The sequence below is a fragment of the Lepidochelys kempii genome, chromosome 1 (genome assembly GCF_965140285.1).
Source record: "Lepidochelys kempii isolate rLepKem1 chromosome 1, rLepKem1.hap1, whole genome shotgun sequence".
In the NCBI taxonomy this organism is placed as follows: Eukaryota; Metazoa; Chordata; order Testudines; family Cheloniidae; genus Lepidochelys; species Lepidochelys kempii.
In genome coordinates, this window is record NC_136380.1 from 333495329 (window position 1) to 333520184 (window position 24856).

At 41.8% G+C, this 24856-nt stretch overlaps 1 protein-coding gene across 3 annotated transcripts in view; it reads right to left on the reverse strand.

The window, feature by feature from the left end:
- The window catches only part of PCLO (piccolo presynaptic cytomatrix protein), a 514652-nt gene that overhangs the window by 25611 nt on the left and 464185 nt on the right, over positions 1-24856 (reverse strand). For all 3 annotated transcript variants that reach the window (XM_073328638.2, XM_073328636.2, XM_073328635.2), the window contains one exon: positions 24626-24693. In XM_073328638.2, coding sequence (XP_073184739.2) covers positions 24626-24693 — 68 coding nt within the window. The remainder of the gene's footprint in view (positions 1-24625; positions 24694-24856) is intronic.

Sequence of the window (24856 nt, forward strand, 5' to 3'; positions counted from 1 at the left end):
GGCCTGCAGAAGCTCATGAGTAATTGATCACTACTCTGAGTGTTTTGCCTTAATAAATATTTGTTAGACCCATCTGCTGAGTAAGTGAACCTCAATCCAGTAGACTGGGTCCCCATGCAGCTGCTCAGTAGTAACCGCAAAATGACTTAGGCTATGTCTACACTACCGCGGTAAGTCGACCTACACTACCCAACTCCAGCTACGTGAATAACGTAGCTGGAATTGACATACCTTAGGTCGAGGTACTGCGGGGTCTACACCGGGGGGGGAGGGGCAGTCGATGGGAGAAACTCTCCCATCAACTTACCTTACTCTTCTCATCGGGGGTAGAGCACTAGGGTTGACTGGAGAGAGATCTGCTATCGATTTGGTGGATCTTCACTAGACCCGCTAAATTAATCGCCGGTGGATTGATCTCAGACCATTGATCCCGGCTGCAATGTAGACATAGCCTTAGAAAGAGTTAGGCTGTATCAACCTCAGCAAATCTATCTGCTGGGAATAGTGCTGGTTGGAGGAGTGAATTCATTGTCACAACATCACAAGACTTCTCCAAGGTCTTGGAATCCAAATTTCAGTGTTGCCAACTTTTGTGATTTATTCATGAGTCTGTGATATTTGCTGTTTTACTTAAAGCCCCAGTCCTGGAGGCATGAGAATCTCAGCTTTCATTCAAAAAAGTAAGTTTTTAGTTGTGAAAAGCATGAAAATGTGAACTAAGTGTACCCTAAAACCCTCAGAAACCAGACAAAAATAAAAGTTCTATCTCATGATTTTTAAGCCAGTCTCATGATTCTTGAACATTTGGGGCTCGAATATTGGTTCTTTCTTTCTTTCTTTCTTTCTTTCTTTCTTTCTTTCTTTCTTTCTTTCTTTCTTTCTTTCTTTCTTTCTTTCTTTCTTCTGTTTAATGAAAGTTATTAATAAGCTACCGTACTTTACACCACAAAAAATCCCAAAGTATTGATGAAATGTGACAAACTGTTATAGGGATCACTATCATTCCCCAGTATGGTTCAGCCATAGCTGTGGTTGATGTAACCATTGTTTAACAGTGTCCAGCTACGAAGGGCAGGAAGTGAGAGAGAAGACTGTTTACAGAAAAATGCAGAGGAAATTTAGGGAGGCCAAATTAATTGCCTGATTTGGAATTTGGCCAGGATAGAGATTATGCCTTCTGAAATGGGGCATGAAACCTCTAATGACCACAAGTATCAGGACCTCTGTTCTATATCTCCAGCTTCACCAGAACAATCACAAAGACTCCTAAAGGGCCTGTCATTGGGTACTCTGCTTACCAGCGGGAAACCTCCTTGCAGTTGCCTCTGGGGAATAGCTCCTTCCAATCTCATGCCTGCCTCTTCTATTGCTCGTGCTGTGTCCCCTTTTACCCTTCAGGAGCCGAGTGCTTCCTCTGTATGAATCAGGATGCTCCCTCTTCATGGCTTGGCTCTCTGGCCAGGATACTATAGTTTTCCAGGGGTTCAAAGTCCCACTGGACGATCTGTCTCAGACAGTCTTCTGTTCTATTGACCAGACTGTGCCACTTCCCCAGTGGCTGGTAGGGGGATGTGGGCCCAGGAACCCTACAATCAGCAGCCAACATCTGCTCCATCCCAAAACTTGCTGCTATTTCCCTTGGCTGCTTCCTTCCCTGTGTCTGTCAGGCTTCCTTATCCATCACTTTTCTGCGTAAACCCTTTCCTCAGAACCAGGATCCCAGGGCTTCTGCTTTCCTCTTTTCCCTCTCTAAGCCCAAAGACTGACTGCAGACTTCCACACTGCAGCCTCCTTCTGGCCTCACTGCCTGACTTTATGCCCCATTTTCAGAAGGTGCTGAGAGCCTGTTTTCTGTGCACTTTAATGTTGGTATTCAAAATTATTACAACTTCTAAACGATACTCTCGGGGCGACACACACACACAAGCCTAAGGATCTGGGAGGGAGTTTGGGTGTGGAAGGGGTGCAGTCTCTGGGAGGGAGTTTGGGTGCGGACTGGGGCAGGGGGGTGGAGTGCAGGAGGAGGTGTGGCGGGCAGGCTCTGGGAGGGAGTTTGGGTGCATGGTGTAAGCTCTGGGCTGGGGCAAGGGGTTGGGGTGTGGGAGAGGGTGGAGGGTGTGGCTCTTACCTTGGGTGGCTCCCAAAAGCGACCCACACATCCCTCTGGCAGCGGCTCCTATGCGGGATGTCTGGGGGGGGTCTCTGCACGCTGTTGCCCGCAAGCACCGCCCCCACAGCTCCCATTGTCTGCAGTTCTCGGCCAATGGGAGCTGTGGAATCAGTGCTCAGGGCAGGGGCACCATGCAGAGACACCCCGCTGCCTGGGGCTGCAGGAATGTGCCGGCCGCTTCTGGGAGCGGTGCAGAGCGAGGGCGGAAGCTGTCTTAGCCCCACTGTGCTGCCAGTGGTGGCGGTGGCGGCCAGGGGCCCTCGGGTCCTTTTAAATTGTCCGGGGGCGGCAGGCGGGGCCGGGAGATACTCTGGGGGAGGCATGCGGGGGCAGCAGGCAGGGCCAGGGGAGAGACCCGGCCCGAACATTGGTGGAGTAGGACCCCCAGGCCCTGAATATTCCTGAAGCACAGGCACCATGGGCCATATAACTCACCACCTGTGGATACTCTGTAATATAAGTAATTTACTGTTAGTCAGGGCAAGCTAGACTCTAATTCCAAAGAAACGGAAGATTTGCGCTAGATGCTTCTGTTGAATTTAGAATCATAGAACCATAGAATCATAGAAGATTAGGGTTAGAAGAGACCTCAAAAGGTCATCTAGTCCAACCCTCTGCTCAAAGTAGGACCAACACCAACTAAATCATCCCAGCCAGGGCTTTGTCAAGCCGGGGCCTTAAAAACCTCTAAGAATGGAGATTCCACCACCTCCCTAGGGAACCCGTTCCAGTGCTTCACCACCTTCCTAGTGAAACAGTTTTTCCTAATATCCAACCTAGACCTCCCACTTGAGACCGTTGCTCCTTGTTCTGTCATCTGCCACCACTGAAAACAGCCTAGCTCCATCCTCTTTGGAACCCATCTTCAGGTAGTTGAAGGCTGCTATCAAATCCCTCCTCACTCTTCTCTTCTGCAGACTAAATAAGCCCAGTTCCTTCAGCCTCTCCTCATAAGTCATGTGCCCCAGCCCCCTAATCATTTTTGTTGCCCTCCACTGGACTCTCTCCAATTTGTCCACATCCTTTTTGTAGTGGGGGGCCCAAAACTGGACGCAGTATTCCAGGCGTGGCCTCACCAGTGGCGAATAGAGGGGAATAATCACTTCCCTCGATCTGCTGGCAATGCTCCTACTAATGCAGCCCAATATGCTGTTAACCTTCTTGGCAACAAGGGCACATTGTTGACTTACACCCAGCTTCTCGTCCACTATAATCCCCAGGTCCTTTTCTGCAGAACTGCTGTTCAGTCAGTCTGTCCCAAGCCTGTAGCAGTGCATGGGATTCTTCCATCTTAAGTGCAGGACTGTGCACTTGACCTTGTTGACCCATGGACTTGTGCATGTCCAGTTTTTCTAAATAGTCCTTAACCTGTTGTTTCACCACTGAGGGCTGCTCACCTCCTCCCCATACTATGCTGACCACTGCTGCAGGGGAGCTGACCTTGTCTGTGAAGACCAGGGCAAAAAAAGTATTGAGTACTTTTAGCTTTTTCCACATAATCTGTTACTAGGCTGCCTCCTGCATTCAGTGCTAACATACCTGTAGAAACCCTTCTTGTTACCCTTCACATCCCTTGCTAACTGCAACTCCAATTTCGGCCTTCCTGATTACACCCCTACATGCTCGAGCAATATTTTTATACTCCTCCCTAGTCATCTGTCCAAGTTTCCACTTCTTGTAAACTTCCTTTTTGTGTTTAAGCCCACTGAAGATTTCTCTCTTAAGCCAAGCTGGTCGCCTGCCATATTTACTATTCTTTCCACACATTGGAATGGTTATTTTTCCTGTGCCCTCAATAAGGCTTCTTTAAAATGCAGCCAGCTCTCCTGGACTTCTTTCTCCCTCATATTAACCTCCCAGGGGATCCTGGCCATCAGTTCCTTACTTCACAGGGCCACCTTTATGGCTAACTATGAAAATAAAACAGATGAAAACTATCTGAAGAACGTCAAACAATGATATCAAGTTTAGATCAATCAGTTATAGTTTGACCTAAATTTAGACTTTTCCACCCTATCAGCACACAGGAAGTGCACAAAAAACATTCAGATAAGAATAAATGCTTAAAGAAATAAAAATGCGATATTCGATGAGATGAAATGGTGAGTATTTTATTCCAAATGTATTTCACAATCCCTGTACTTTACGATAGCCTCAACCATTTCAATTCTTTTTGTTACAAGATAGTTACTCTGAGAATGACTTTCAAAATGTATTTCTAACATAAATTTTCAGTATTGTTTTATGTCTATCATATCACATGCAAAACAAAAACATTCAATTGTCTCTATGCAATTATGACTTCAGCTAAAGCAGATTTCTTTTCTAGTAGTGTTGACTGCCTGTGACAGTATCATGACATGTATGTTAGTCATGTGGAATAACATGTTAAAAATGCATAGACAAAAGGCACTGTCCATCCAACATGACCTGTCCTCAGATCTTTTCTGTAATATTTTGGTTTAAAACATAAGTGAAGGTGGTCTTTCAAATGGCATGAATTCTCCAAAAGATACCTGAGCTAAGTACTCTCATTTGTCCACTTCTAATCTCATCTGAATCTGATCAGTTTGTAATAATACATAATGAGGAGATTCAACTGTGGAGTGAACAGCCAGGAGAAGAGTGTAAATTACAGTCTGACCTCTTTCAGGACATGTTGCAAGACCATCCTCTTTGACAAATAATTCCCCACTGTAACTGGCACAATGAAAATAGAATCATATCCAAGCAGAAACTTCTCATCCAAAAATGGGAGACAAGAGCAGAAAATTCCCCCACCTGGAAGCTCTTAGGTCCATTTTAAAGGTATTTAGATGCCTAAGAATGCACAGACAGGTGAGTATCTGTACCTTTAGGCAACTAAATATCTTTAATAATCTGGTCCTTAGATACTATGGTCATAGGTGCTGTAGAAAGCCGCAAAATAGGTTGTTTCACGTGTGTGCAATCAAGAGTCCACGTAGAAATGCCACTTCAAGCCTGGCTCAGCTTATGAGACTCATTACTGTTAGGAGTAGACATGAACCATCTGGGCAGTAATTTATGTTGCTGTGGCAGCTCAGCAAATGCTGTAAACCTGTGACCTTCATCTCCAGCCTATGGGCCCAATCCTGTGAGCTGGTGTCTGCCTGCTGCAAGATGCTGAACATTTAACTTGCCCATTTTAGTCACTAGAAGTGATATACATACAGCATCTTGTACAGGAGATGCTTAGCAACATGCCAAAGTAAAGGCACAGTACTTGAACCCCATGCCCTATCAGAGCATTTATCTGCTGAAATCAAAGAGCAGATTGAAACAGGAGTGCCTGAGAGGACCAAAGTCTTTGAATTAGTCCTCTTAATTTTCATCAGGGCCACACATAGCCAGCAATCACAATTTTCAGTTAATATTGAACGAAAGTGTCAGAGACACTTCTGATCATTATAAAATTGGTTTCTGACCAGCAAACACACACTTGACCTTAGAAAGTAGTGCCGGCATTTATCCGTCATATAAATTATAGTAGAGGCATCAGTATGCATTTCAGCTCCTTCCCCAGCATCCCTGGTTAATTCTTCATTTCATATACTGCCCTTTGTAAAAATTATTCAACAGTTGTTAACCTTCTGTCTGAAGCCTTCACTTTTTAATCTGCGCTTTTGATTGAGAATGCATCATTTACACTCTGTCACCCATTTGCCACTTAGCAAGGTCATTATTTTTCATCTGTGGAATACAGTACCCCATTAATGCTCTAATAGCTACTCTGAACATCTAATTCATTTCACAGTGGACGTAAATAAATTGTTTCTAGCTTAGTCAGAAGTTCACTTGAAAGTCTTTGTAATAGTACTGGGATCCTTGAAAGGTTTACATCCACCCTGCTGGCACCCAGGTTATCTAGGAATGGCTATATCTTGCTTTAAACGTAAGGATGAGCAAAGTGGTTTGGGAAAAGGTGGACACTCCCCCAAGTCCACTCCCATCTTTATTTAGTACAAATGAGAATCTGCCCCCTGATCATTTTGCTTTTTATGCAAACTTGCATGGAGATGGAGAGCTAAGAAGGGTAGATGAATGAAGAGACCAATTGGGTTTTTGTTTTTACATCATTAAATTTTTACTAGCTAAGGGCTCCGACCTGTTTCAAGATGCAGCACATGAGCTGGAATTTCCCCAGTTGGCTGCAACAGATAAACAATGTTACAGCTAGAGCTGGATGGAACTATTTTGTGAATTCAGGTTAAACTCGTGAATGGTTTCAGATTGACCAAAATTGCATTTTTTTCCCGCAAATAAACTATTTGTCCCAATATTTTTGCCCATCTCTAACTGTAACATTGTGTAGCTTCACTGTGTGAAGCCAGTAGGATGTGTTCTATATCTAGATAATCTTTTACACATCTTTCAACTAAGGAAGAATCCAAATACAGAAGCTGGCAGTCAAGGACATCACCTAGATCTGCGAGACTATGGCCTTGATCTTGAAACTGCTTGCAGAGTTGCAGTGAAATATTGTGCAACTTATTTGGCACTTTAAGTCTTGGGGGAAGTAAGATTAAGCAATGGTGCAATCCTCTGCATTGAGCAGAGATAAGTCTCAAGTGCCCTGTATGCTGATGCCCCAACCTTCAAGAGGACAGGATCAAATAGGAGTGGGATGTGGAATAGGAATTCTGTGTCCAAGGAGCTAATGATCAGCATCACATCCCCTTAGGCTTAACTCCACCTAGTGAGCAGGAGCAACTGGGTACATCTCCAACAGCTGTCATTACAGGCTGGATCCTGCAAGGTGCTGAGTGTTCTGGGCCTGATCTAGCAAAGGCACTTAACTGTAAGGATGTGAAATCAATGGGATGACTCATGCTTAGAGTTAGTCATATGCTCAGGTGCTTTGCTGGACTGGGGTCAGAGTGTTCAGTGCCTGTAGGATCAAGATTGAATGCAGGAGCATGGACATCTTTACTCCCAATACTGCCCAACACACCTGATCTAGGAATCTAGAAATCAACTGAAGGATTTCACTGGTAATCCATAACTTGAGTTCTTCTGCAACATGTAACATTAATTATGCTAAAAACTCCTCTGTCCTAAATTAGGAAATGCCAGCATTAAGATTGCCTGTGCAACCTTAATTTGCCTCCCTTGGGGATATTCATTATAATTAATTACATGATCACATCCTATTTTTTCCACAAAGCTATAAGCAGCTGTAAACAGGGTCTTATAAAAGAAAGTATCAGGCAACCTCAACGATGGACAAGGCTACCAGCTCGATCTATGGCAACAGAGTCCATTTTTCTTAACTATTTCAGAACACCAGACAGACAGAACACACTATGGGTAGGTCTAATCTGAAATAAAAAACCCTGTGGCTGGCCCATGCCAGCTGACTTGGGCTTGTGGGTTGACTTGGGCTTAATTGCAGTGTAGATGTTCGGGCTTGAGGTGGAGCCTGGGCTGTAGCACCCTGCGCGGTGGGGAGGTCCCAGAGCTTGGGCTGCAACTCGAGCCTGAATGTCTACACTGCAATTAAGGGTATGTCTACACAGTAATTAGACACTGACCTAGGGCTTGCGGGGCGTGGGCTAATGGGCTGTTCAATTGCAATGTAGATGTTCTGGCTCAGGCTGTAGCCTGAGTTCTGGGAACTTCCCACCAGGCAGGGTCCTAGAATCAGGGCTCCAGTCTAGAGCCCGGACATCTACACGGCAATTAAACAGCCTTGCAGCCCAAGCCCTGACAGCCTGAGTCATCTGGTATGGGCCAACTGCAGGTTTTTAAATGCAGTGCAGACATACCGTATGAGGCTTCTCAGCTGTGCGTGAAATACCTTTCATTTCACTAAAGGACAGTTCACATGCTGCAAAATTCTGTGTCTCTTCTTGATAATGCTGCCAGACACAGTAAACAAGTACATTGAATTGCTGGGCATGTGTGTACTATTAGATGTAAACACCATGTATTGGGATACAAAATCTGGGCACATTAACAGTAGAGCTTCCACAAGACCATCCTCCTTCTTTTCTAGCAAAGAGCAGGATCTAGTAAATTGTCTCTGCTTTTATAGCACATTGACATTTTCTACAATACCTCATTTATAAAGCCTGTGATGAGACTGACCATATCTGTATAAGTGCTGTGTGCTGTAGACAGACACAGCAAAAAGAGAAGAAAAAAATACTAGTATATTTGAAACTGCTGTGGGGAATTTTAGGTAGCAGAATGTAATTATTTGAGTGGGAATCTGGCCAAGACACAATAATTATGAAAAGTTCTATGAGATGTTGAATAACCAGCAGTGGGCAGGACCTCGCTTTAAATCTTACCTTCAAGATGGCACCTCCAGCAAAAGAGCTGGAGTTAGGCCTTCCCTAACACCATCCTGGGCATCAGTCTGACTATGAGGGATATCTATGGCCTATTAAATCACCTCTTGGGATGTGCTAGTGCTTGTGATGCTCCTAGGTTTGACCTTGTTAACTAGTGATATCTCCCAAGATCATAGCCCAAGATGATGCTGCCTGAAGACACTATATTGAAATCATTACAGAGGTGTCCATCTGGGAGAAAGCAGAGTGGAGAGGACACAAAATAGGCCTTACTGGTTAGTTCTAAAGTCCTAAACAAACTCTGTTTAGAATGATTGAATAAGCACCACATAGTCTGAGATGAACTCCGATAAAATGTGATTACTTGCGGGGAAAAGTGCATTGTCTCCAACTGACAGAACCAGCACTTTCAGAATATTTTTCTGTTACTGCTTTAGGCTTTGATTGTACATTTTTAGCTCCAATCTTCTAGAGAGGTTGAAAGGATATTAAATCTCCTTTGCAGTCCTTGCATTATCCCCCAATTGTTTGCAGCCAAACACTGGCACAAAAGGCTCCTTTCAGAGACCATCCATTTTATTGTCAACAATAGAGAAAGGCTGCCTTAGGGAAAGAGCTTTAAATACAACAGTGGTGCAATCAACAAGTTAGCACTACTGCAGGAAAGCAAGCCCTGTTTGTTCACTGGTGAGTTTTGCTGCAGGGGGGCAGAGGAAAGCAGATTACTATATCTTTATAGAGAATGGTTAGTCATGTTTGTGTATTTCTTAGATAACCATTAGCTTTGGTCTTGATTTCCAGAGGGCTTCTAATATTGTGTTAGGGTGAGTAGGATGGGATGATATGTTAACCCTGATGAGCTTATGCAAAAATGATAATGGCAATACTGTGCCACACAGCTAAGACAAGCACATGTTCTGCTTCACTGTTTTTAGCCTTGTAACAGAAAAGCAAAATAAGCTTCTTCTTCTCTTGCCTCTTCTCATGGACCATGGACCATAGCAACTAGTGACTAGAAATCGGCCTGTGCCATAGATTTTGGGCACAAATTCAGAGGTATTTGTATTCAGCGTTCCACTTTGGGGCTATTCTACAGTAAGGCAGAGGTTCCCATGTTGGGGAAGGAGTCCCTGAGTCTATCCGACAGATATGGTTAAGTAGGGAAGTTTAGATTTTCCTCAAAATTAAAGAAGGGATCAACCCTGGTATTCATTCATACTACTGACACTAGCAAATCTACATTCCTTTTCAGAAGGCCATTACACTATGGCAGACTATCAGAGAAGAAAAGATGGTCTTGTGGTCAGGCCACTAGTCTAGGACTTGGGTTCTCCACAGATGTCTTGTGTGACTTTGACCAAGCTCCTTTATGTATCAGTTGCCCATCTGTAAAATGGGGTTAACAGCACTTCCCTATCTCACAGAGGTGTTGTGAGGATAAATACATTGATGACTGAGATACTACAGTAATGAGGGCCATATAAGTACCATAGACAGATAATGCCTGTTGACATAATCCTGTAGATACTGTAATAACACAAGGGGCCTTTTCCACAGTAAACGTGCACAGTAATGGAGATTTCACTCCACTGTGCCATGGTAACTATAGCAGAGCATCTCATTTTATCAGCCTTAATGATATATGCTTTTATATGTCTTGAAAAAACAGCTGTTTTCATGAGACGTGAGCACAATATAGTGGGAATCCGAGGAGAACAGTTGATCTTCTAAGATTAATATAAACTTCACCCCACATATCATAATTCTTGTGAGTTCATCTGTTCCCTTAAACTTTCTGCAATTTGAGACCAATATCTCACCTGAATAGTGTGTCCAAAAAATATCCTACGAAACATAGGACTTTGCCATGGCAAATCAAACCAATCATCCATTTTGTCCAGTAAACTGGCAAGTGGCCAATAATAGAAACAAACCTTGTATAGATGCTGCAGACGAAGGTTCAAGAAGCCCTTTATTGGGCAACTATAGAATAACTTGTTCTTATGGGTGTTTAGTATTTGGTTTATGCCATTCTCCAAGGGGAGCTGCATTGGTGCTAAGCAGCTCTGAACATGACACTGTAAATAGTTAAGTTAAGCAAGACACAATTAGGGCTAAATTAGCCCATCTCCTTGAGTTCATAAATCTGTACAAAAGTGTTCAGACCAATCCCAACTGAGACAGGCAACACATGGGGCGCATGTAGGGTCAAATGCCCCACCCAATTTCTGCTTGGCCTGTTGCACTCTCCCCACTCGACCAGAGTTACCTATGGTGGGGAGAGGGCTCTGTATTTCTCCTGCTGCGCTTGCCCCCCAGTGCACTCGGCCCTTGTCCCTGGCAGCTGGGCCCAGGCAGGGAGTGGAAGGGGCCAGACCAGCCACTTCTCATGCTGGCTGCTCCAGTCGCTGTTCTGTGCAGCGCAGTAGCTGCTTGAGAGAGAGCCCGGCTGTCTCCTCTCCCCCGCAGCATGTGTCTGGCTCACTCAGCACCTGTCCCTGGCACTGACAGCCAGGCCCAGGCGGTGTGAGAAGTGGCTCCCTCCCACTCCCCATCCAGACCCGCTTGCCACTCCTGCCAAGCAACAGCAGGAAAGTCACTGGTAGCAAACTGGAACAACTGTCCCAAGTCAGACCTATCTTCCCTGAGGGAGGCTCTGGCAGGCATAGTCTCTAATCAATTCCTGACCCAGCCAGGCTTCTCTCACAGCATAAGAGGTGGAAGTCTCCACTCCCTCCCAGCCAGCTCCCAACTGAGCTGGGCTCTCCTCTCCCCTTTTAACTCCTTTCCCGAAGCCTGACACCTATTGCACATGTGATCATAGGCGCAGACTCGTGGGACACCAGCAGTCCGCCATAAGCTCCCCCATTGCCCCCCAGTGTTTGCCACCCACCGGTGGCCCTGCTGATGAGCACCTCCCCCTCCCTCTCCGTGCCTCCTGCCTGCCGCAAACAGCTGTTTCGCGGCATGCAGGAGGCTTTGGGAGGGAGCGGGAAGAGCGAGGGCGCGGCACGCTGGGGGCAGAATGGGGTGGGAAGAAGTGGAACGAGGATGGAGTGGGGGCGGGAAGAGGTGGGGCAGGGCCTTGGAGGAAGGGGTGGAGTGGGACCTGGTGGAGAGCTGGGGGTCGAGCACCGACCCCAGCACATTGGAAAGTCAGCGCCTGTGCATGTGATAGAGCCCAGAGCAGTTCGTTGACTCTCTCCTGGCCGGTGTGGGATGTCTGTGCTCCACCACATCCATATTCAAGCCCGTTCCCCTCAAAAACTTTGGAGGTTTAGATAAACTCCCGCTAGATTTGCCATTATACCCCTGTAACTGTCCTTTTAACTTCAGCTATTGGAAATGAAAGGCAAGATCTTGAGTTATATCATGTAAGGCAATCAGGCTATACAAGTGTAATGGAAGTAGAATTTGGACTAGTATTCGTACCGTATTCTCAAGCTCCTAATATGAAACATAAATTGGTGAGTCTCCAAGGTGCCACAAGTCCTCCTTTTCTTTTTGCGAATACAGACTCACACGGCTGCTACTCTGAAACCTGTCATATGAAATTGATCCTAACATTGAGTTTTGATCCTTAAACTGTGTTTGTGACCAACTATAATTTTCATCACTGATGAGATAAAACTTGCTCTCTGCTACACAGTTGCACCCATATTGACTTCAATAGAGCTGTACTGTATGTAACGGAGAGTAAAGTGTTGACCTCAAATTCCTCCCAAAGTACATTTTTCACGAAATATTCATTCTGGCCTGTCCAGTTTATGCTTTTCCTAACAAAAAATATATTGACACTATCTTGTGGTTCTTATTAGTACAAAATAATTTCAGAATTTAACACCTCAATTGGCAATTGCACTGGCTGTTGAGCACAGCAGTTGTTTTAGTACTGCACACTGAATCAGATTAGCATTTTTTGTCAACTAAAGGAAATGTGCTTAAAAGTTACTTTCTGCCAAATTTATATTAACTTTCTATAATGTCTATCATGTAAACAAAGCTTTTTGAGATAGAAACTGTCTTTATTTCAGTGTCTTGTGCAGCACTGAGTGTATTGTCACAGCTAATGAAATAACACATACAAATATTAATTAATAATATGGTGAGGACGAGACAGAGCATGAAACCAGCTGTTGGATTGTTAAATGCTTTTCCATGTGACTCTGTGAATACATAAGGCCTGATTCTGATCTCAGACTGAATACACACCTATCTATGCATCTTTAGGCATCTAAATACACTGAAATTCACATAATTCAACAATGGAACTCATTGCCACAGGATGTTCTTGAGTTCAAGAACTTTGAAGGGTTCAAAGGGCTAGTAGAAAATTATACACATTATAAGAATTATAACTGGAAATACTCAAAAAAGGGTTTTTTGGGGGGGGGGGAATATAAATGCTCATGCTTCAGGATTTATACTGATCTCTAAATATTGTGTCCAGTTCTCGGCACCACACTTCAGGAAAGGTGTGGACAAAGTGGAGAAAATCCAGAGGAGAGGAACAAAAATGATGAAAGGTCTAGAAAACATGACCTATGAAGGAAGATTGAAAAAAAAAAAACCCTGGTATGGATAAGAGAAGACTGACGGGGGACAAGATAACAGTGTTCTAGTAGTAGAAGGCTGTTATAGAGAAGGGTGATACATTGTTCTCCTTAACAACTAAGGACAGGAGAAGAAGTAATTGGCTTAAATTGCAGTAAGAGAAATTTAGGTTAGACATTAAGAAAAACTTCCTAACTGTAAGGGTAGTTAAGCACTATAACAAATTACCCAGGGAGGTTGTGGATTCTCTGTCATGGAGGCTTTTAAGAACAGGTTAGACAAACATCTGTTAGGGATGTTCAAGATAATACTTAGTCCTGCCTCAATGCATGGGACTAAACTAGGTGACTTACTGAGGTCCCTTCCTACATTTCAATGATTCTATCATTCTACTATGGGGTACAAGAAGACTTCCCAGTGGCAGATTACCCCATAACTGACTACTCCAGTTTTTCCTTGCGGCTTCTTCTTCTACGGGCTACCATTGGAGGCAAGATACTGGACTAGATGGACCATGAGTTTGATCTGGTATAGCATTCTCAATGCTTTAAAATTAATGGATTGACACTGGCATAAAACCAGTGTAAGATCCTTATTATGCAGAGGGATTATTAGAGTGGATGAGCAAATTAGATTTACAAACTCTGAAAGAATGAATGGCCAAATCCTTCACTTCCTACACAGGCAAAACTCCCAGTGAAATCACTAACCACTACAACCTACCGCCTTACAACTCTTCCCCATTGTACATATACAGATACTCTGGAGCAGCTATTGTGGATTAGCACAAATGAAAAGTCACTGGGATTTCTGATGGAGAACTAAGGGATTTGCTCCCTCCTACATGCGAGACCAGCAATGACACATAAGTTCCAGGGGTGAGACCAAATTTGGCTGAAGAGCTCTGGAATCCACTGCCCAGCAGTCACAAGACTGAAATTTACTCTGCAGACTACAAAAGCTCATGGAACTAAAATGTGCTCTTGATGAATGGAGAATCCCACACACACAGCTGGGGCCAGTTCAGTTTAACCATGTTTAAACTTGTTTAAAACAAGTTTTTATTTTTTTAACTGTTACCCACAACACCAGAGAACTGTTTATAGCACTGGGAATGCCCGATATAAATAGATCTCTTGGAGCCAATCTAATTCCAGGAGCCTGAACATTCCGAACATGACATAACTCAGCACAAAGGATTGGCCTGTGAAGTTAGCTAATCAAGGTTGACTTCTTAACTCAAATCTAAGTTTCTGAGGTTACAGCTACCTAAATTAAATTTGAATTGTTGCCTTTGCTTCTGCTGCTAACTTGCTGCTCTATACAAATTCTCAGTTCAAATTGTTAATAAATCTTGGCCTTTATTTCGCTCTCACTAGAATTCTAAGAGAACTAGTGATGGCAGAATTGAAATCAGCCCAGGGGCGAGAAATTACACAGTAAATGGTATATCTCAGAGAACTCTGTCGGACAAGATGGGTGATCAGAATTCCAATGGTAATGTGCTGCAGAGGATGACAGAACGAGGAGTAATGGTCTCAAGTTGCAGTGGGGGAGGTTTAGGCTGGATATTAGGAAAAATTTTTCACTAGGAGGGTGGTGAAGCAACTGGAATGCATTACCTAGGGAGGTGGTGGAATCTCCTTCCTTAGAAGTTTTTAAGGTCAGGCTTGACAAAGCCCTGGCTGGGATGATTTAGTTGAAGATTGGTACTGCTTTGAGCAGGGGGTTGGACTAGATGACCTCCTGAGGTTCCTTCCAACCCTGATATTCTATAATCTATGATTCTATGTTTTCTTGCATTTGTATAAACAACTGTCAAGAGCTAAAGGAAACTTGCTTATTTAAGTGAAGTACACTGAAGCTCTGAAAACCACAAATCAATGAGAACCTGGGGAATGAGAGATCACAGGGAAGGCAAGACAAAAATGCTGTTTCATGAAATAAAACAGTTACTGTAAATGCTATGGAGTCTGATCTCCTGGTTGTTCAATAACCCAGATCTTCCACCTTGCAGCATTATTTGTAGCCACTTAGTTGCTCAACTGGCCAACTGTTTTTAACTTAATTTTCCTGGTTTCTCCAATGTTACTTTATGTGTATAGTTCTGTGTTGGTCACAATATCTGAGAGCGTCTCTTTTGGTGATCACTTCAGGCCTGATTTTCCTCTCATGACAGTTTTAGGCTGATGTAACTCCACTGACTGAGGTGGAGTTAATTCTGATTTACACTGGGATGAGGGGAGAAGCTAGCCCACTGTCCATTTCTCTTTTACTGTGCATATTGTGGAAAGGTGGTACTGCCCCAACAAAACGCAAAAAAGCACATGATAATAAATAACATCATTCATAGATTACTGAGAATTCTCAGAACCCTTTGGGTGAAATTTGTGACCTACTGAAACTCTGAAAAATCCCCTTGATTTCAGTGAGGTCAGGATTTCACCCTTCATAAACACTAGTTATGTTTAGACAACTGTTTGAAGAAGTAGGTGTAATTTCAGTTACATAAAGGGGTAGACTGACACACTGACATACCACAGCATCTATTGAAATCGAAGTTGGACCTAAAGCTAATTAAGTTTGTTAATAAAAAATGTATAGATTTGATATATCAGAAGAAAGAAAGAAAGAAAGAAAGAAAGAAAGAAAGAAAGAAAGAAAGAAAGAAAGAAAGAAAGAAAGAAAGAAAGAAAGAAAGAAAGAAAGAAAGAAAGAAAGAAAATCTGGTATTTCAAATTAAAGGGAAAAAGGTCTTGCAAAAAGTAGTTTTGTTGGTAACTTTAAAAATCTGTTTACTGATATCTTATCTTTAAAAGAGGAAAAAGGAATACTGGTTCTCTTTATACAGATATTATTTCCATTTTCTGCTAGAGACAGCAATTTTCCCCCAAAAAACCCTAGATTTGATTTACAGAGCTGTATTTTATTTAATCAATCATTTAGTATAACTTACCAAATGTAAGAAAACTTTAACCAAAGGAAAGATAGCACAAGCTGCTGTAAGATCATCATACCTCCATTGAGTTGAATTTACAGCAGCTGGCCCCAAGTAGACAAAGGATCTGGCCCACTGACAACGCTTTCATATTTTGCACTTTTTCAGTCCACACATGGAATGCATGTTTTTTGCATGGAAACTCACGCAACCTCAACATATGATTTTACTTTATATTTAATCTTAACTGAATTTTCTTTTGGAATAATGGGCAAACATTAACTGGCAACACTTCATATTAACCTTGCCATTTCTAACTACTTTATTGCTTATTAAACTTTATGATACTCTACAGCACACTTGATCATCTAAATTAATGCCTTGTCATGACACTAAGCAGTTAGCCTACTCTGATCATGGTAATTTCTTATAGGAAAGAAAGTGAGCTATTAGAATATATAGGAATAGTAATGTAACCCTTCTGGTCATGTGCTATTGGCAGTAACAAGGGCTGGGTTCAAACAGCTGGGTGCCAAAACTAACAAACACCCCCAGCTCGAGCCCCCTCCCAGAATTTCTGGGATCACTAAATACCTTCCATGGGCACCCTTAATAGGCACTACTTCCCCACTTGCAGATATTCAGTTTGTGTATGAAATAAGGAAAACTTTATTAGGGGGAAAGGGAACACACAATCACCTTGAGAAAACACAGCGATAATATATTTATATGAATGATAAATAAAACACTCCCTCACAGTAACTTTGGCAATAGTCTGTTAACTCAGATCCACATCTGTCCAATAGGCAAATTTCCCTTTATCATGTCATTTCCAGCTTCCCCATGCTCTAAACTACACTCAGTTTGATGTCAGTGAGGAGCATAGTCCCAGAGTTAAACTAATCTACCTTTTACTCAAAATGTGTAACTCCTTCAAATAGACTTTGAGCAAAATGGGCTTTAGGGATAGTTGAGCATTTTACTCTCTGGGTCACACTGGGCAACATTTACAAGTGTTGATGAACACTTACTAACACAAGTAGCTCAGTTGATTTACTGTGAGTAAGTACCAACCATTACGAAAAAGGGTTGCACAACTGGGGCCCACAGAAAGTAGCTACAAGGACTTCTTTCTCCAGGTACTTTGGCCTGTCCTCTATATCTCTTTCCAACATAGTTCAGATTCCTCTCTCCTTATAGTCTCTGCCCTCAGGTCCAAATTCACCCTTAGTGTAAATTCCATTTGTTACTATAAATAGCTTCACAATAGAAGAAAATGCAGTATGATGAAGTCTAGACTCTTAGAGAACTCTACATTCAGGAAGTTCCTGATGAGGGAGCAGAGTGTATATGGAGGATGGAATAAAGGTTGAATGTTACACTGTAGTGTCTCTTTCCCTTTTAATGCTTGACTATTAAACATGGTGACAGAAGTGAGGCAGCGGCAGCAGGTACATGAAATCAGAAACTAAGACTATTGCATAAGAAAAAAACCCAACAAACTATACAGGACAAGATTTACAAGTGCTGGCATCTGTCATTCCGTCAGGATGGCCAGACACCAAGGGAGAAGCCCCACCTGCCTCCCAAGCATACTGAAACTATCAAGATGAGCTGAGAGTCCAATATAGCAGCCTACATAAAGGCGGTAGAATCATAATAACTGGATCACTGAGAGTAGAAACTCAGGAATACACCAGAGAGATCCTGTAAATAACAAACACTGAATACTAGCCAAACATGACCCAGGGTATCAGACACCTGATGAGCATGGGGGGCAATGCAGGTCAAGCAGCAAAAAGACAATTAAAATATACAGTGTTCTCAAGAGACCTTGAAGCAAAGTAGGAATGGATTTTTTCATTGCAAACCACACAAACTACCTCATTGTGGAAGATTATTATTCAGACTTCTAGGAACTACACGAACTGTCAGACACTACTTCAATAATAATCACAAAGAAAGCAATTAAACATTTCAGCATGAATGGTATCCACGAATCTTTGGTTTCAGACAATGAACCCCAATTTACTTGCTGTGAATTTTGGAATTTATCTCAGAATTTGAATATTACATCAGCACTGTAACATAGCCAATCAAATTAATCATACCACATCATAATCATACCATAGCCGATCAAATGGCAAAGCCAAATCAGCAGTTAAAATTGCTAAGACTCTATTAACAAAGGCTGCAGAAAAAAAGAAGAAATATATAGCAAGCCATTCGTGAACAGAGAAAGACATCCATAGAATGCATTAGTAGTAGCCCAGTACATCTTTGTCTCTCACAGTTCACCATGGCCTCCTCTCTTGGAGTCATGCATCATGGATGTCCCAAGCCATGGTGCATCATGGGAGATGTAGTCCAACTGGAGAGCCAGGCCAATAGAGCAGAATGGGAACATGAGGCAACTGAACTGCAACTCCCATGAGGCACTGTGGCAGCATATCCAAATCAAAGTATTTTGATTTTTGACTGAATATTTCAGGCATTCTTTTTTTGATTAATTAAAAAAACATTTTTCCATGGAAAGCAGAAATGAACGTTTTTATTTAGTTGAAAACCCAAGTTTTCACTGACAAACAATTTTTATTGCAAATATGTGGTCATCGTTAGTGGATAAGGAACTGGCTCAAGTCCACATAGCCGTAAAATGACATTCAGCAGTGCCTCTTAGACTTCCTAGATCCTAGTCCTGTACACTAATAACATTTCCTCTTAATCACCCATTATTTAAAAATATATCTGATTCCTTTAACTTGTGTAATGAAAAGCAGAATTTCAGAGAGCAAAGGAGGAGCGCTACATCAGTCAACACAAGGTAGACAAATTGCAGACAAACACTTTCTTTCCCTGCTTATTTTCCATTCCTCTGTGCCAATTTCTCCCAGCACTGAAGCAATTTTTCAGTGCCAGAGATCATCCTTGCTGATATTTTCTCCTTTAAATATTTCTGGCATTGATTAATCTTATGCTGTGGGGAGCCCTAGATGGTAGATGTGAGTTAGGACTTGATGGCACAAAGCACGATAGGGATTTTATATCAAAAGGCAGTTGAGAAAAAAACACGTAAGGCTGAAAAATTCTCAGCATACCAGCAGCTTTTTTTTTAAAGCTTTTAATGCAGAAAACAGGAAGTGCCTCATTTCATATAGCTCTCTTGCTCATTCAGCACCAAATTCTGGCATCTTTACTCACTCTGAGTAGTGTTTTATTCCACAAATAATCCCATTGACTCAGTGTAAGTAAGGACGGCACAATAAGCCCACAAAGCCCGTAGCCTACTACTATTAAAAAGAACACTGTCTCTTGACTCATCGGGCTCTTGAAGCAAGATCTTAAAAGGGTTTGGCAATTTTCTCTTGCACGGCACTCCTGGAGATGAATTTAAAAACTAAAAATATCTATTCAATCACAGCTAGATAGTATCGATAACACTTCAGGTTGGCTCGTTTTCTCTGTAACGTCTTGAATCAATATCCATTATGGTCAAATCAATTGTCATATGGACAGTAACTATAAACTTCTATTGATTAAAGAAAAATACTTGCAAGACCAGACCATGATTTTAAAAAAAAAAAGGCATGAGCAATGGTTTGACATACCTGTGATTCTTGAAACATTTTGGAAGGCAGCAAATAATGCAGGTATTATATCACCATCAGACAAGCTCACAATAGCTGCTGCTAATAGCATAGATAGTTGTGAATACTAGTCTAAAATTGCCATGGAGAAGTTAGACAGAACTTCAGTGCTTATGTACAAAACCATTCCAGCCATAGCTTAAGTTCTCTGCCACTGGACCTTCTTCTGAAAGTGCTTTATATATTGAAACTCTCATTACCGTCAAAAGGAGTTCCATACAGGCTGGGTATTACAGAGTCAATTTATAAGAGGTACATTTTAGAAACTGCTGGAATCAGCTGTCACAGCATAATCGGCCAGTGAGCTTTCTGAACTAATACTTCTCTTTTGGTGTTTCACTGGCTGAGTGTGTTGCCAGGCAATGTGCTACTAAAGAGATATGGAGATGGCATTAAGTTGTAGCAAACAATAGATAAAGTTCTGTTAAACTAAAATAAACACAACCTTAATTCAGGACACATGGGATCATTGGGGATCATTCTTGCTAGTAAGGGGGGTTATGCATTCTCCTTCTCTCATCTCCTTATATATACCGAACAATTCAGTATTTACACAATGAATCTGGCTATTTCCAAACTCCCAGTGGAGATAAAACTTTTCAGAATCACAGGAACCCACTGGCATGGATATGAAACTCTTGTCTTGCCTCTATAGATAAATACCAAGCAAGAGAAAAGCTGAAAGGAGAGTGGAATTTTCCAGCCTCAGACATAATAAATAGGTTTGCTCAAGACAAAAAAATTAGGTGGAGCAAGATGACATGCATGGCTAATGCTGAAGAAAAGTGTAACATCCTGAAGAAAATGTGGGCCAAAAACATGTTTGTAAAATATTACCACTTAAAGGGCTACCAAGATCTTTGCCTGCATGGACTGTTCGTTCCAGACATGCCAGTCACACACAGGCAAAGTGTCTGTAGCTGCCCAATTGAACCCGACAGTTTAATCATTATCAAATCTTTGATTAATGGTAACAAAACACCTTCAGCTCTAATGTAAGCTCACTCCTTTTCACACTATCAGTTGATGTCTGAAGTCTGCTTCCTCAACCGCTCTCTAATGAATTAGTGGTCTCTTTTGCGGAGATTATCTACACATTTGTTTCAATTTACCCTGACAAATAAAAGCAGCTGCTTAGGTCACTATAAATGAGTGGCAAAGGGCCAACAGAGAATGCTCCCAGTGCAGGATCGGCTTAGTGCCAACTTAAACTCCTCTACACTACCTCTTCTCACAAGTCCGGCCATAATGGATGTGGTCATAGTACCCTGTGCTACAAGGATTCTGAAATGCCGCAGAGCCTATAGACAACTCAGGACAGACTGCCATGAGTTACAGCAGCTCCCAGGCCTGCCCTAACTTTTGCCAGGAACTGTTTTGTTCTCTATGGCAGCCTAGAAATCAAGTGGTGCAAAGGTGGATAAAGCTATCTTTGGCTCCTCCTCTTATCTTCGGGTTATGTCACTCAGGAGGCGTAGCACAGCATCTAGTCCCCTGAGACTGCTACAGTGGCATCAGTGTATTCTTGCTGCCTATTTAATTTAGGGGAATTCACAAATGTGTCAGAGAAAAAACCTATTCAATGTGTTGCTCCTATTCAAAAAAAACCTATTCAATGTGCAGCTTTTTTATATCCTGCTCCTTAAGCTACAGTTGTTCCTCTTTAAAAGTCTAGATGTATCAAATATCAAATTGCATTCTATGCAGACAGTAGTAAAAATTTAAGCAAGTGCACTATCATCTAGTACTGTTTATTTGTATATGCACATACATTAAAATATACATCACCCATTATGTAAGACATCCATAGATAATTTTCTATTAAAGTCCTGTGTTTCCTTCCTAATATTTTTATTGGATGAAATTTAAATAGAGAGAGAGCAAGCAAGATGAACATAGACATTATGAATGACAACTTAGTCTATTTTAAATGTTTGTTTCCTTCTGAGCAGTGTTTAATTTGTAATGAAAGAGGTGCCAGGGCTCAAGCAATTATTTTTACTTTCATAATTACTGGTAAATACTGCTTCTGAGCATTGGTATTATTGGATATTAGAAACAGATCTAAATCACAAAATTTGGATCAAAATCTGGATCTAGATTTCAAACATTCTAAAGGTAGAGGATGTAAAGACCTGAGCGTTTTTTTCAAGGCATCTGTTACTGTATATAAACATAGAATGTGAATTCAATGTGAAGGAGGAAATATCTCAGGTGAGCCCAAATGTATATAGCTTTACTATTTATTTGATTCCTGTCCTATACTATACTTTGGCTCACTGAGCTCACTCAAAGGCATCATTAATTCCATGAAGGTAAAATAAATCAAACTCGCCTTAAGTATAATTCAGGGAATCATATTTCTTAGAATTATACTTATAACCCTACTCCTGCAATGGACATTAAGGATCACATTTTAATCTTAAAGTTTCTTCTCTTCTTTTTTTTCTCTTTTGTCTGCAAAATTAGAGGTGCAGATAACTGCACAATTTCTCCTGTGCAGTGATATACACACCTTTAATTTTGGTCATTTAGACATCTAAGTACAGATCTGTAAATAATCTGTAAATACTTGCACATCTTAATGACCTACAAAGAATGTGCAAAATTTGAGAGGAGCCTTGCAAAACCTATTCCTCTCTTCTCTGTATTTTTTTAAATACCCTGCCTCCCATCTGTGACTTTAAACTTATGGGGGGTGGGAGGGCGGGAGGAGGGATTTCCTGGCCTTCTTGTCCAAACATGAGACCTCTTTTCTCAGTTTAAATCCCTATATTCATTTAAAGATATTTAAATGTGAAATGCCGATTTTGATACAGCTGCCTTTGGAACTGTTGAACCAAACTGCTGAACTACTCTGAGTACTAGTAGATGGAACTCATCAGTTTGGCTCCAGCCCCATCTAAGGGCCTGATTCTTCTCTCACACCAGTATAACTCTTTTGGCTTCAATGGAGTTACTCCATACTGAGGCGTTGTCTACACTAGCAGTTTTGTCAGCAAAACTTTTGTTGGTCAAGGATGACGTAAGTTTCACAAACAAAAGCACCAGTGTGGACAGAGACTCCCTCCCGCCAACAAAGCTACCGCCACTCATTTTATTATGCCAGTGGGAGAGCTCTCTTCCATCAGCACAGAGTGGCTACACGGGAAACCTTACAACGGTGCAGCTGCAGCAGTACAGCCGTGCTGCGGTAAGGTCCGTAGTGTAGACACAGCCTTAGTCTAGTGTAAGTGAAAGGAGACTCAAATTCTGAGTTTTAATCACCACGTAGAGTGAAACAGTGCACAGGATGACTAAAAACCAACAATGCAGGAATTAAAAAATGGAAAGCTTCAATGTCTAAAGGGCAAACATCTTTTGCGTGGGAATCTCTTGACAGAATAGCCTAGCAGGCTGTGTAGCACCAGTTACAATCATAGTAATATAATCACTTCTAAAAATATTGTTTAGAGAATAAAAAATATGCATAACACACTGAAACATTACTTTCCAGATTTTGGTGTTTATCCTAGGTGGCACCTGGGATCAGGGTACTAATCTTTCAGGCCCAGATTCAAGTAGGGACTTAATACTCACAAGTGAAAATGAGTTTCATGGACTCACTTTAGTTAGGGCTGGTCAAAAATTTTCCACTGAAACTGTCTTACAATGAAAAATTGGGGCTTTGACTTAAATTTTTTTCACAAAAACTTTCTTCACCCATTCTCCTACACAGGCCATGCTCCCCAGGTAGATGTCATGTCCCATGATGCACTATGACTGCCATGATGGGTGCAACTCCTCTTCTCACCCAGAAGGGAGATGTTTATGCATCATGTAGTCTGCCCAGGGTGCCTGGCCTAGAGGGGAGAATGGGAGCACGATACAACCAAACTACAATTCCTATAAGGCACTGCAGAAGTATTTCAAAACTGCAATATATGTTTTTAGAGGAAATATTTGTGATTTTCATTTTTCACCAGAAACATGATTTTTCCACAGAAAAAAGCCTCATCTTCCAACCAGCTCTAATTCTAATCACCCCCTTTTATGGACCTTGGCTTTATCTTGCTAATTCCCACTAATACTGTTCTTTGATAGTTCATTCTGTTGGTGTACCCATGACCCATTTTAGATATTACTGTCAGTATCTGCTGAAGAGATGCCCATGCAGGATTAGCAGGGGTGTTATATTTGTGGTCTGAGCAACTTTGGGACAGCTGTGCGGGAAACCTCACAGGCCACAGATAGACACATTGTCCTCACTGTCATGGACACTAACTTTCCTCATAGATTTAAATAAAAAGATCCAAGATCTTCCCCATCAAACGAATATTCTGAAGGAGCTTCATCTGGGTACAAGACCAGCAGTCAGGCTGCAGGTTAAGATAGCCTCTTTATTTTAAAAGCGGCAAAGATCCTGTGGCACCTTATAGACTAACAGACGTATTGGAGCATAAGCTTTCGTGGGTGAATACCCACTTCGTCAGATGCATGTAGTGGAAATTTCCAGAGGCAGGTATATACATGCAAGCAAGAATCAGGCTAGGGATAACGAGGTTATTTTAACTTAATGTTGGATAGAGCCTCCTCATATTACATTTCATATAATAAGTGGGTAGCCTGAAATGTACTAAGAAGAGCCTGATTCAGTGTCCACTGAAGTCTTTCTATTGAATTCTGTGGGGGCATGGAATCAGTTCTATAGACTATATTAAGCATTTGTTTTCACTCCAGTAGCATGAAAGGCAATGAGAACTGCTGGGTGGGAATTCTTATTCATTGCAATGTGGCTCCTGAATGACCTTAAATTAACAGGTACAGTCTGATTCTCATTTACACTAAAGCCCCTTGACACTACTAGGGTGTAGCAAGGGCCCTCAGAGTCAGGCCTTAAGACTGTAATACAAAAACAGATTTAGCTAATACTTCATAACGTGAAAAGTTGAAAGAATAATTACTCTTTTGTATAAACTGTCAGGCACCACTGTGTAATGTTGTTTGTATTTCATTTTACCTTCTGCATCAGTTAATCCCACTCCTGACTGCTTTACTGATTCTTGTCCATTCTGGCCCATCTTCCCTCTGTCGAAAAAAGCAGTTTTGTAACTGTCAATGAAGTCTTGAACAGAAGATACCAAAGCACAAAAGGAATCCTCAAACAGAAAGAGTATTGGTACAGTCCAAAAAAAGAAGAAACAATCACTTCCTGACATCCTTCAAGGGTGCCAAATATTTTTCATAAATA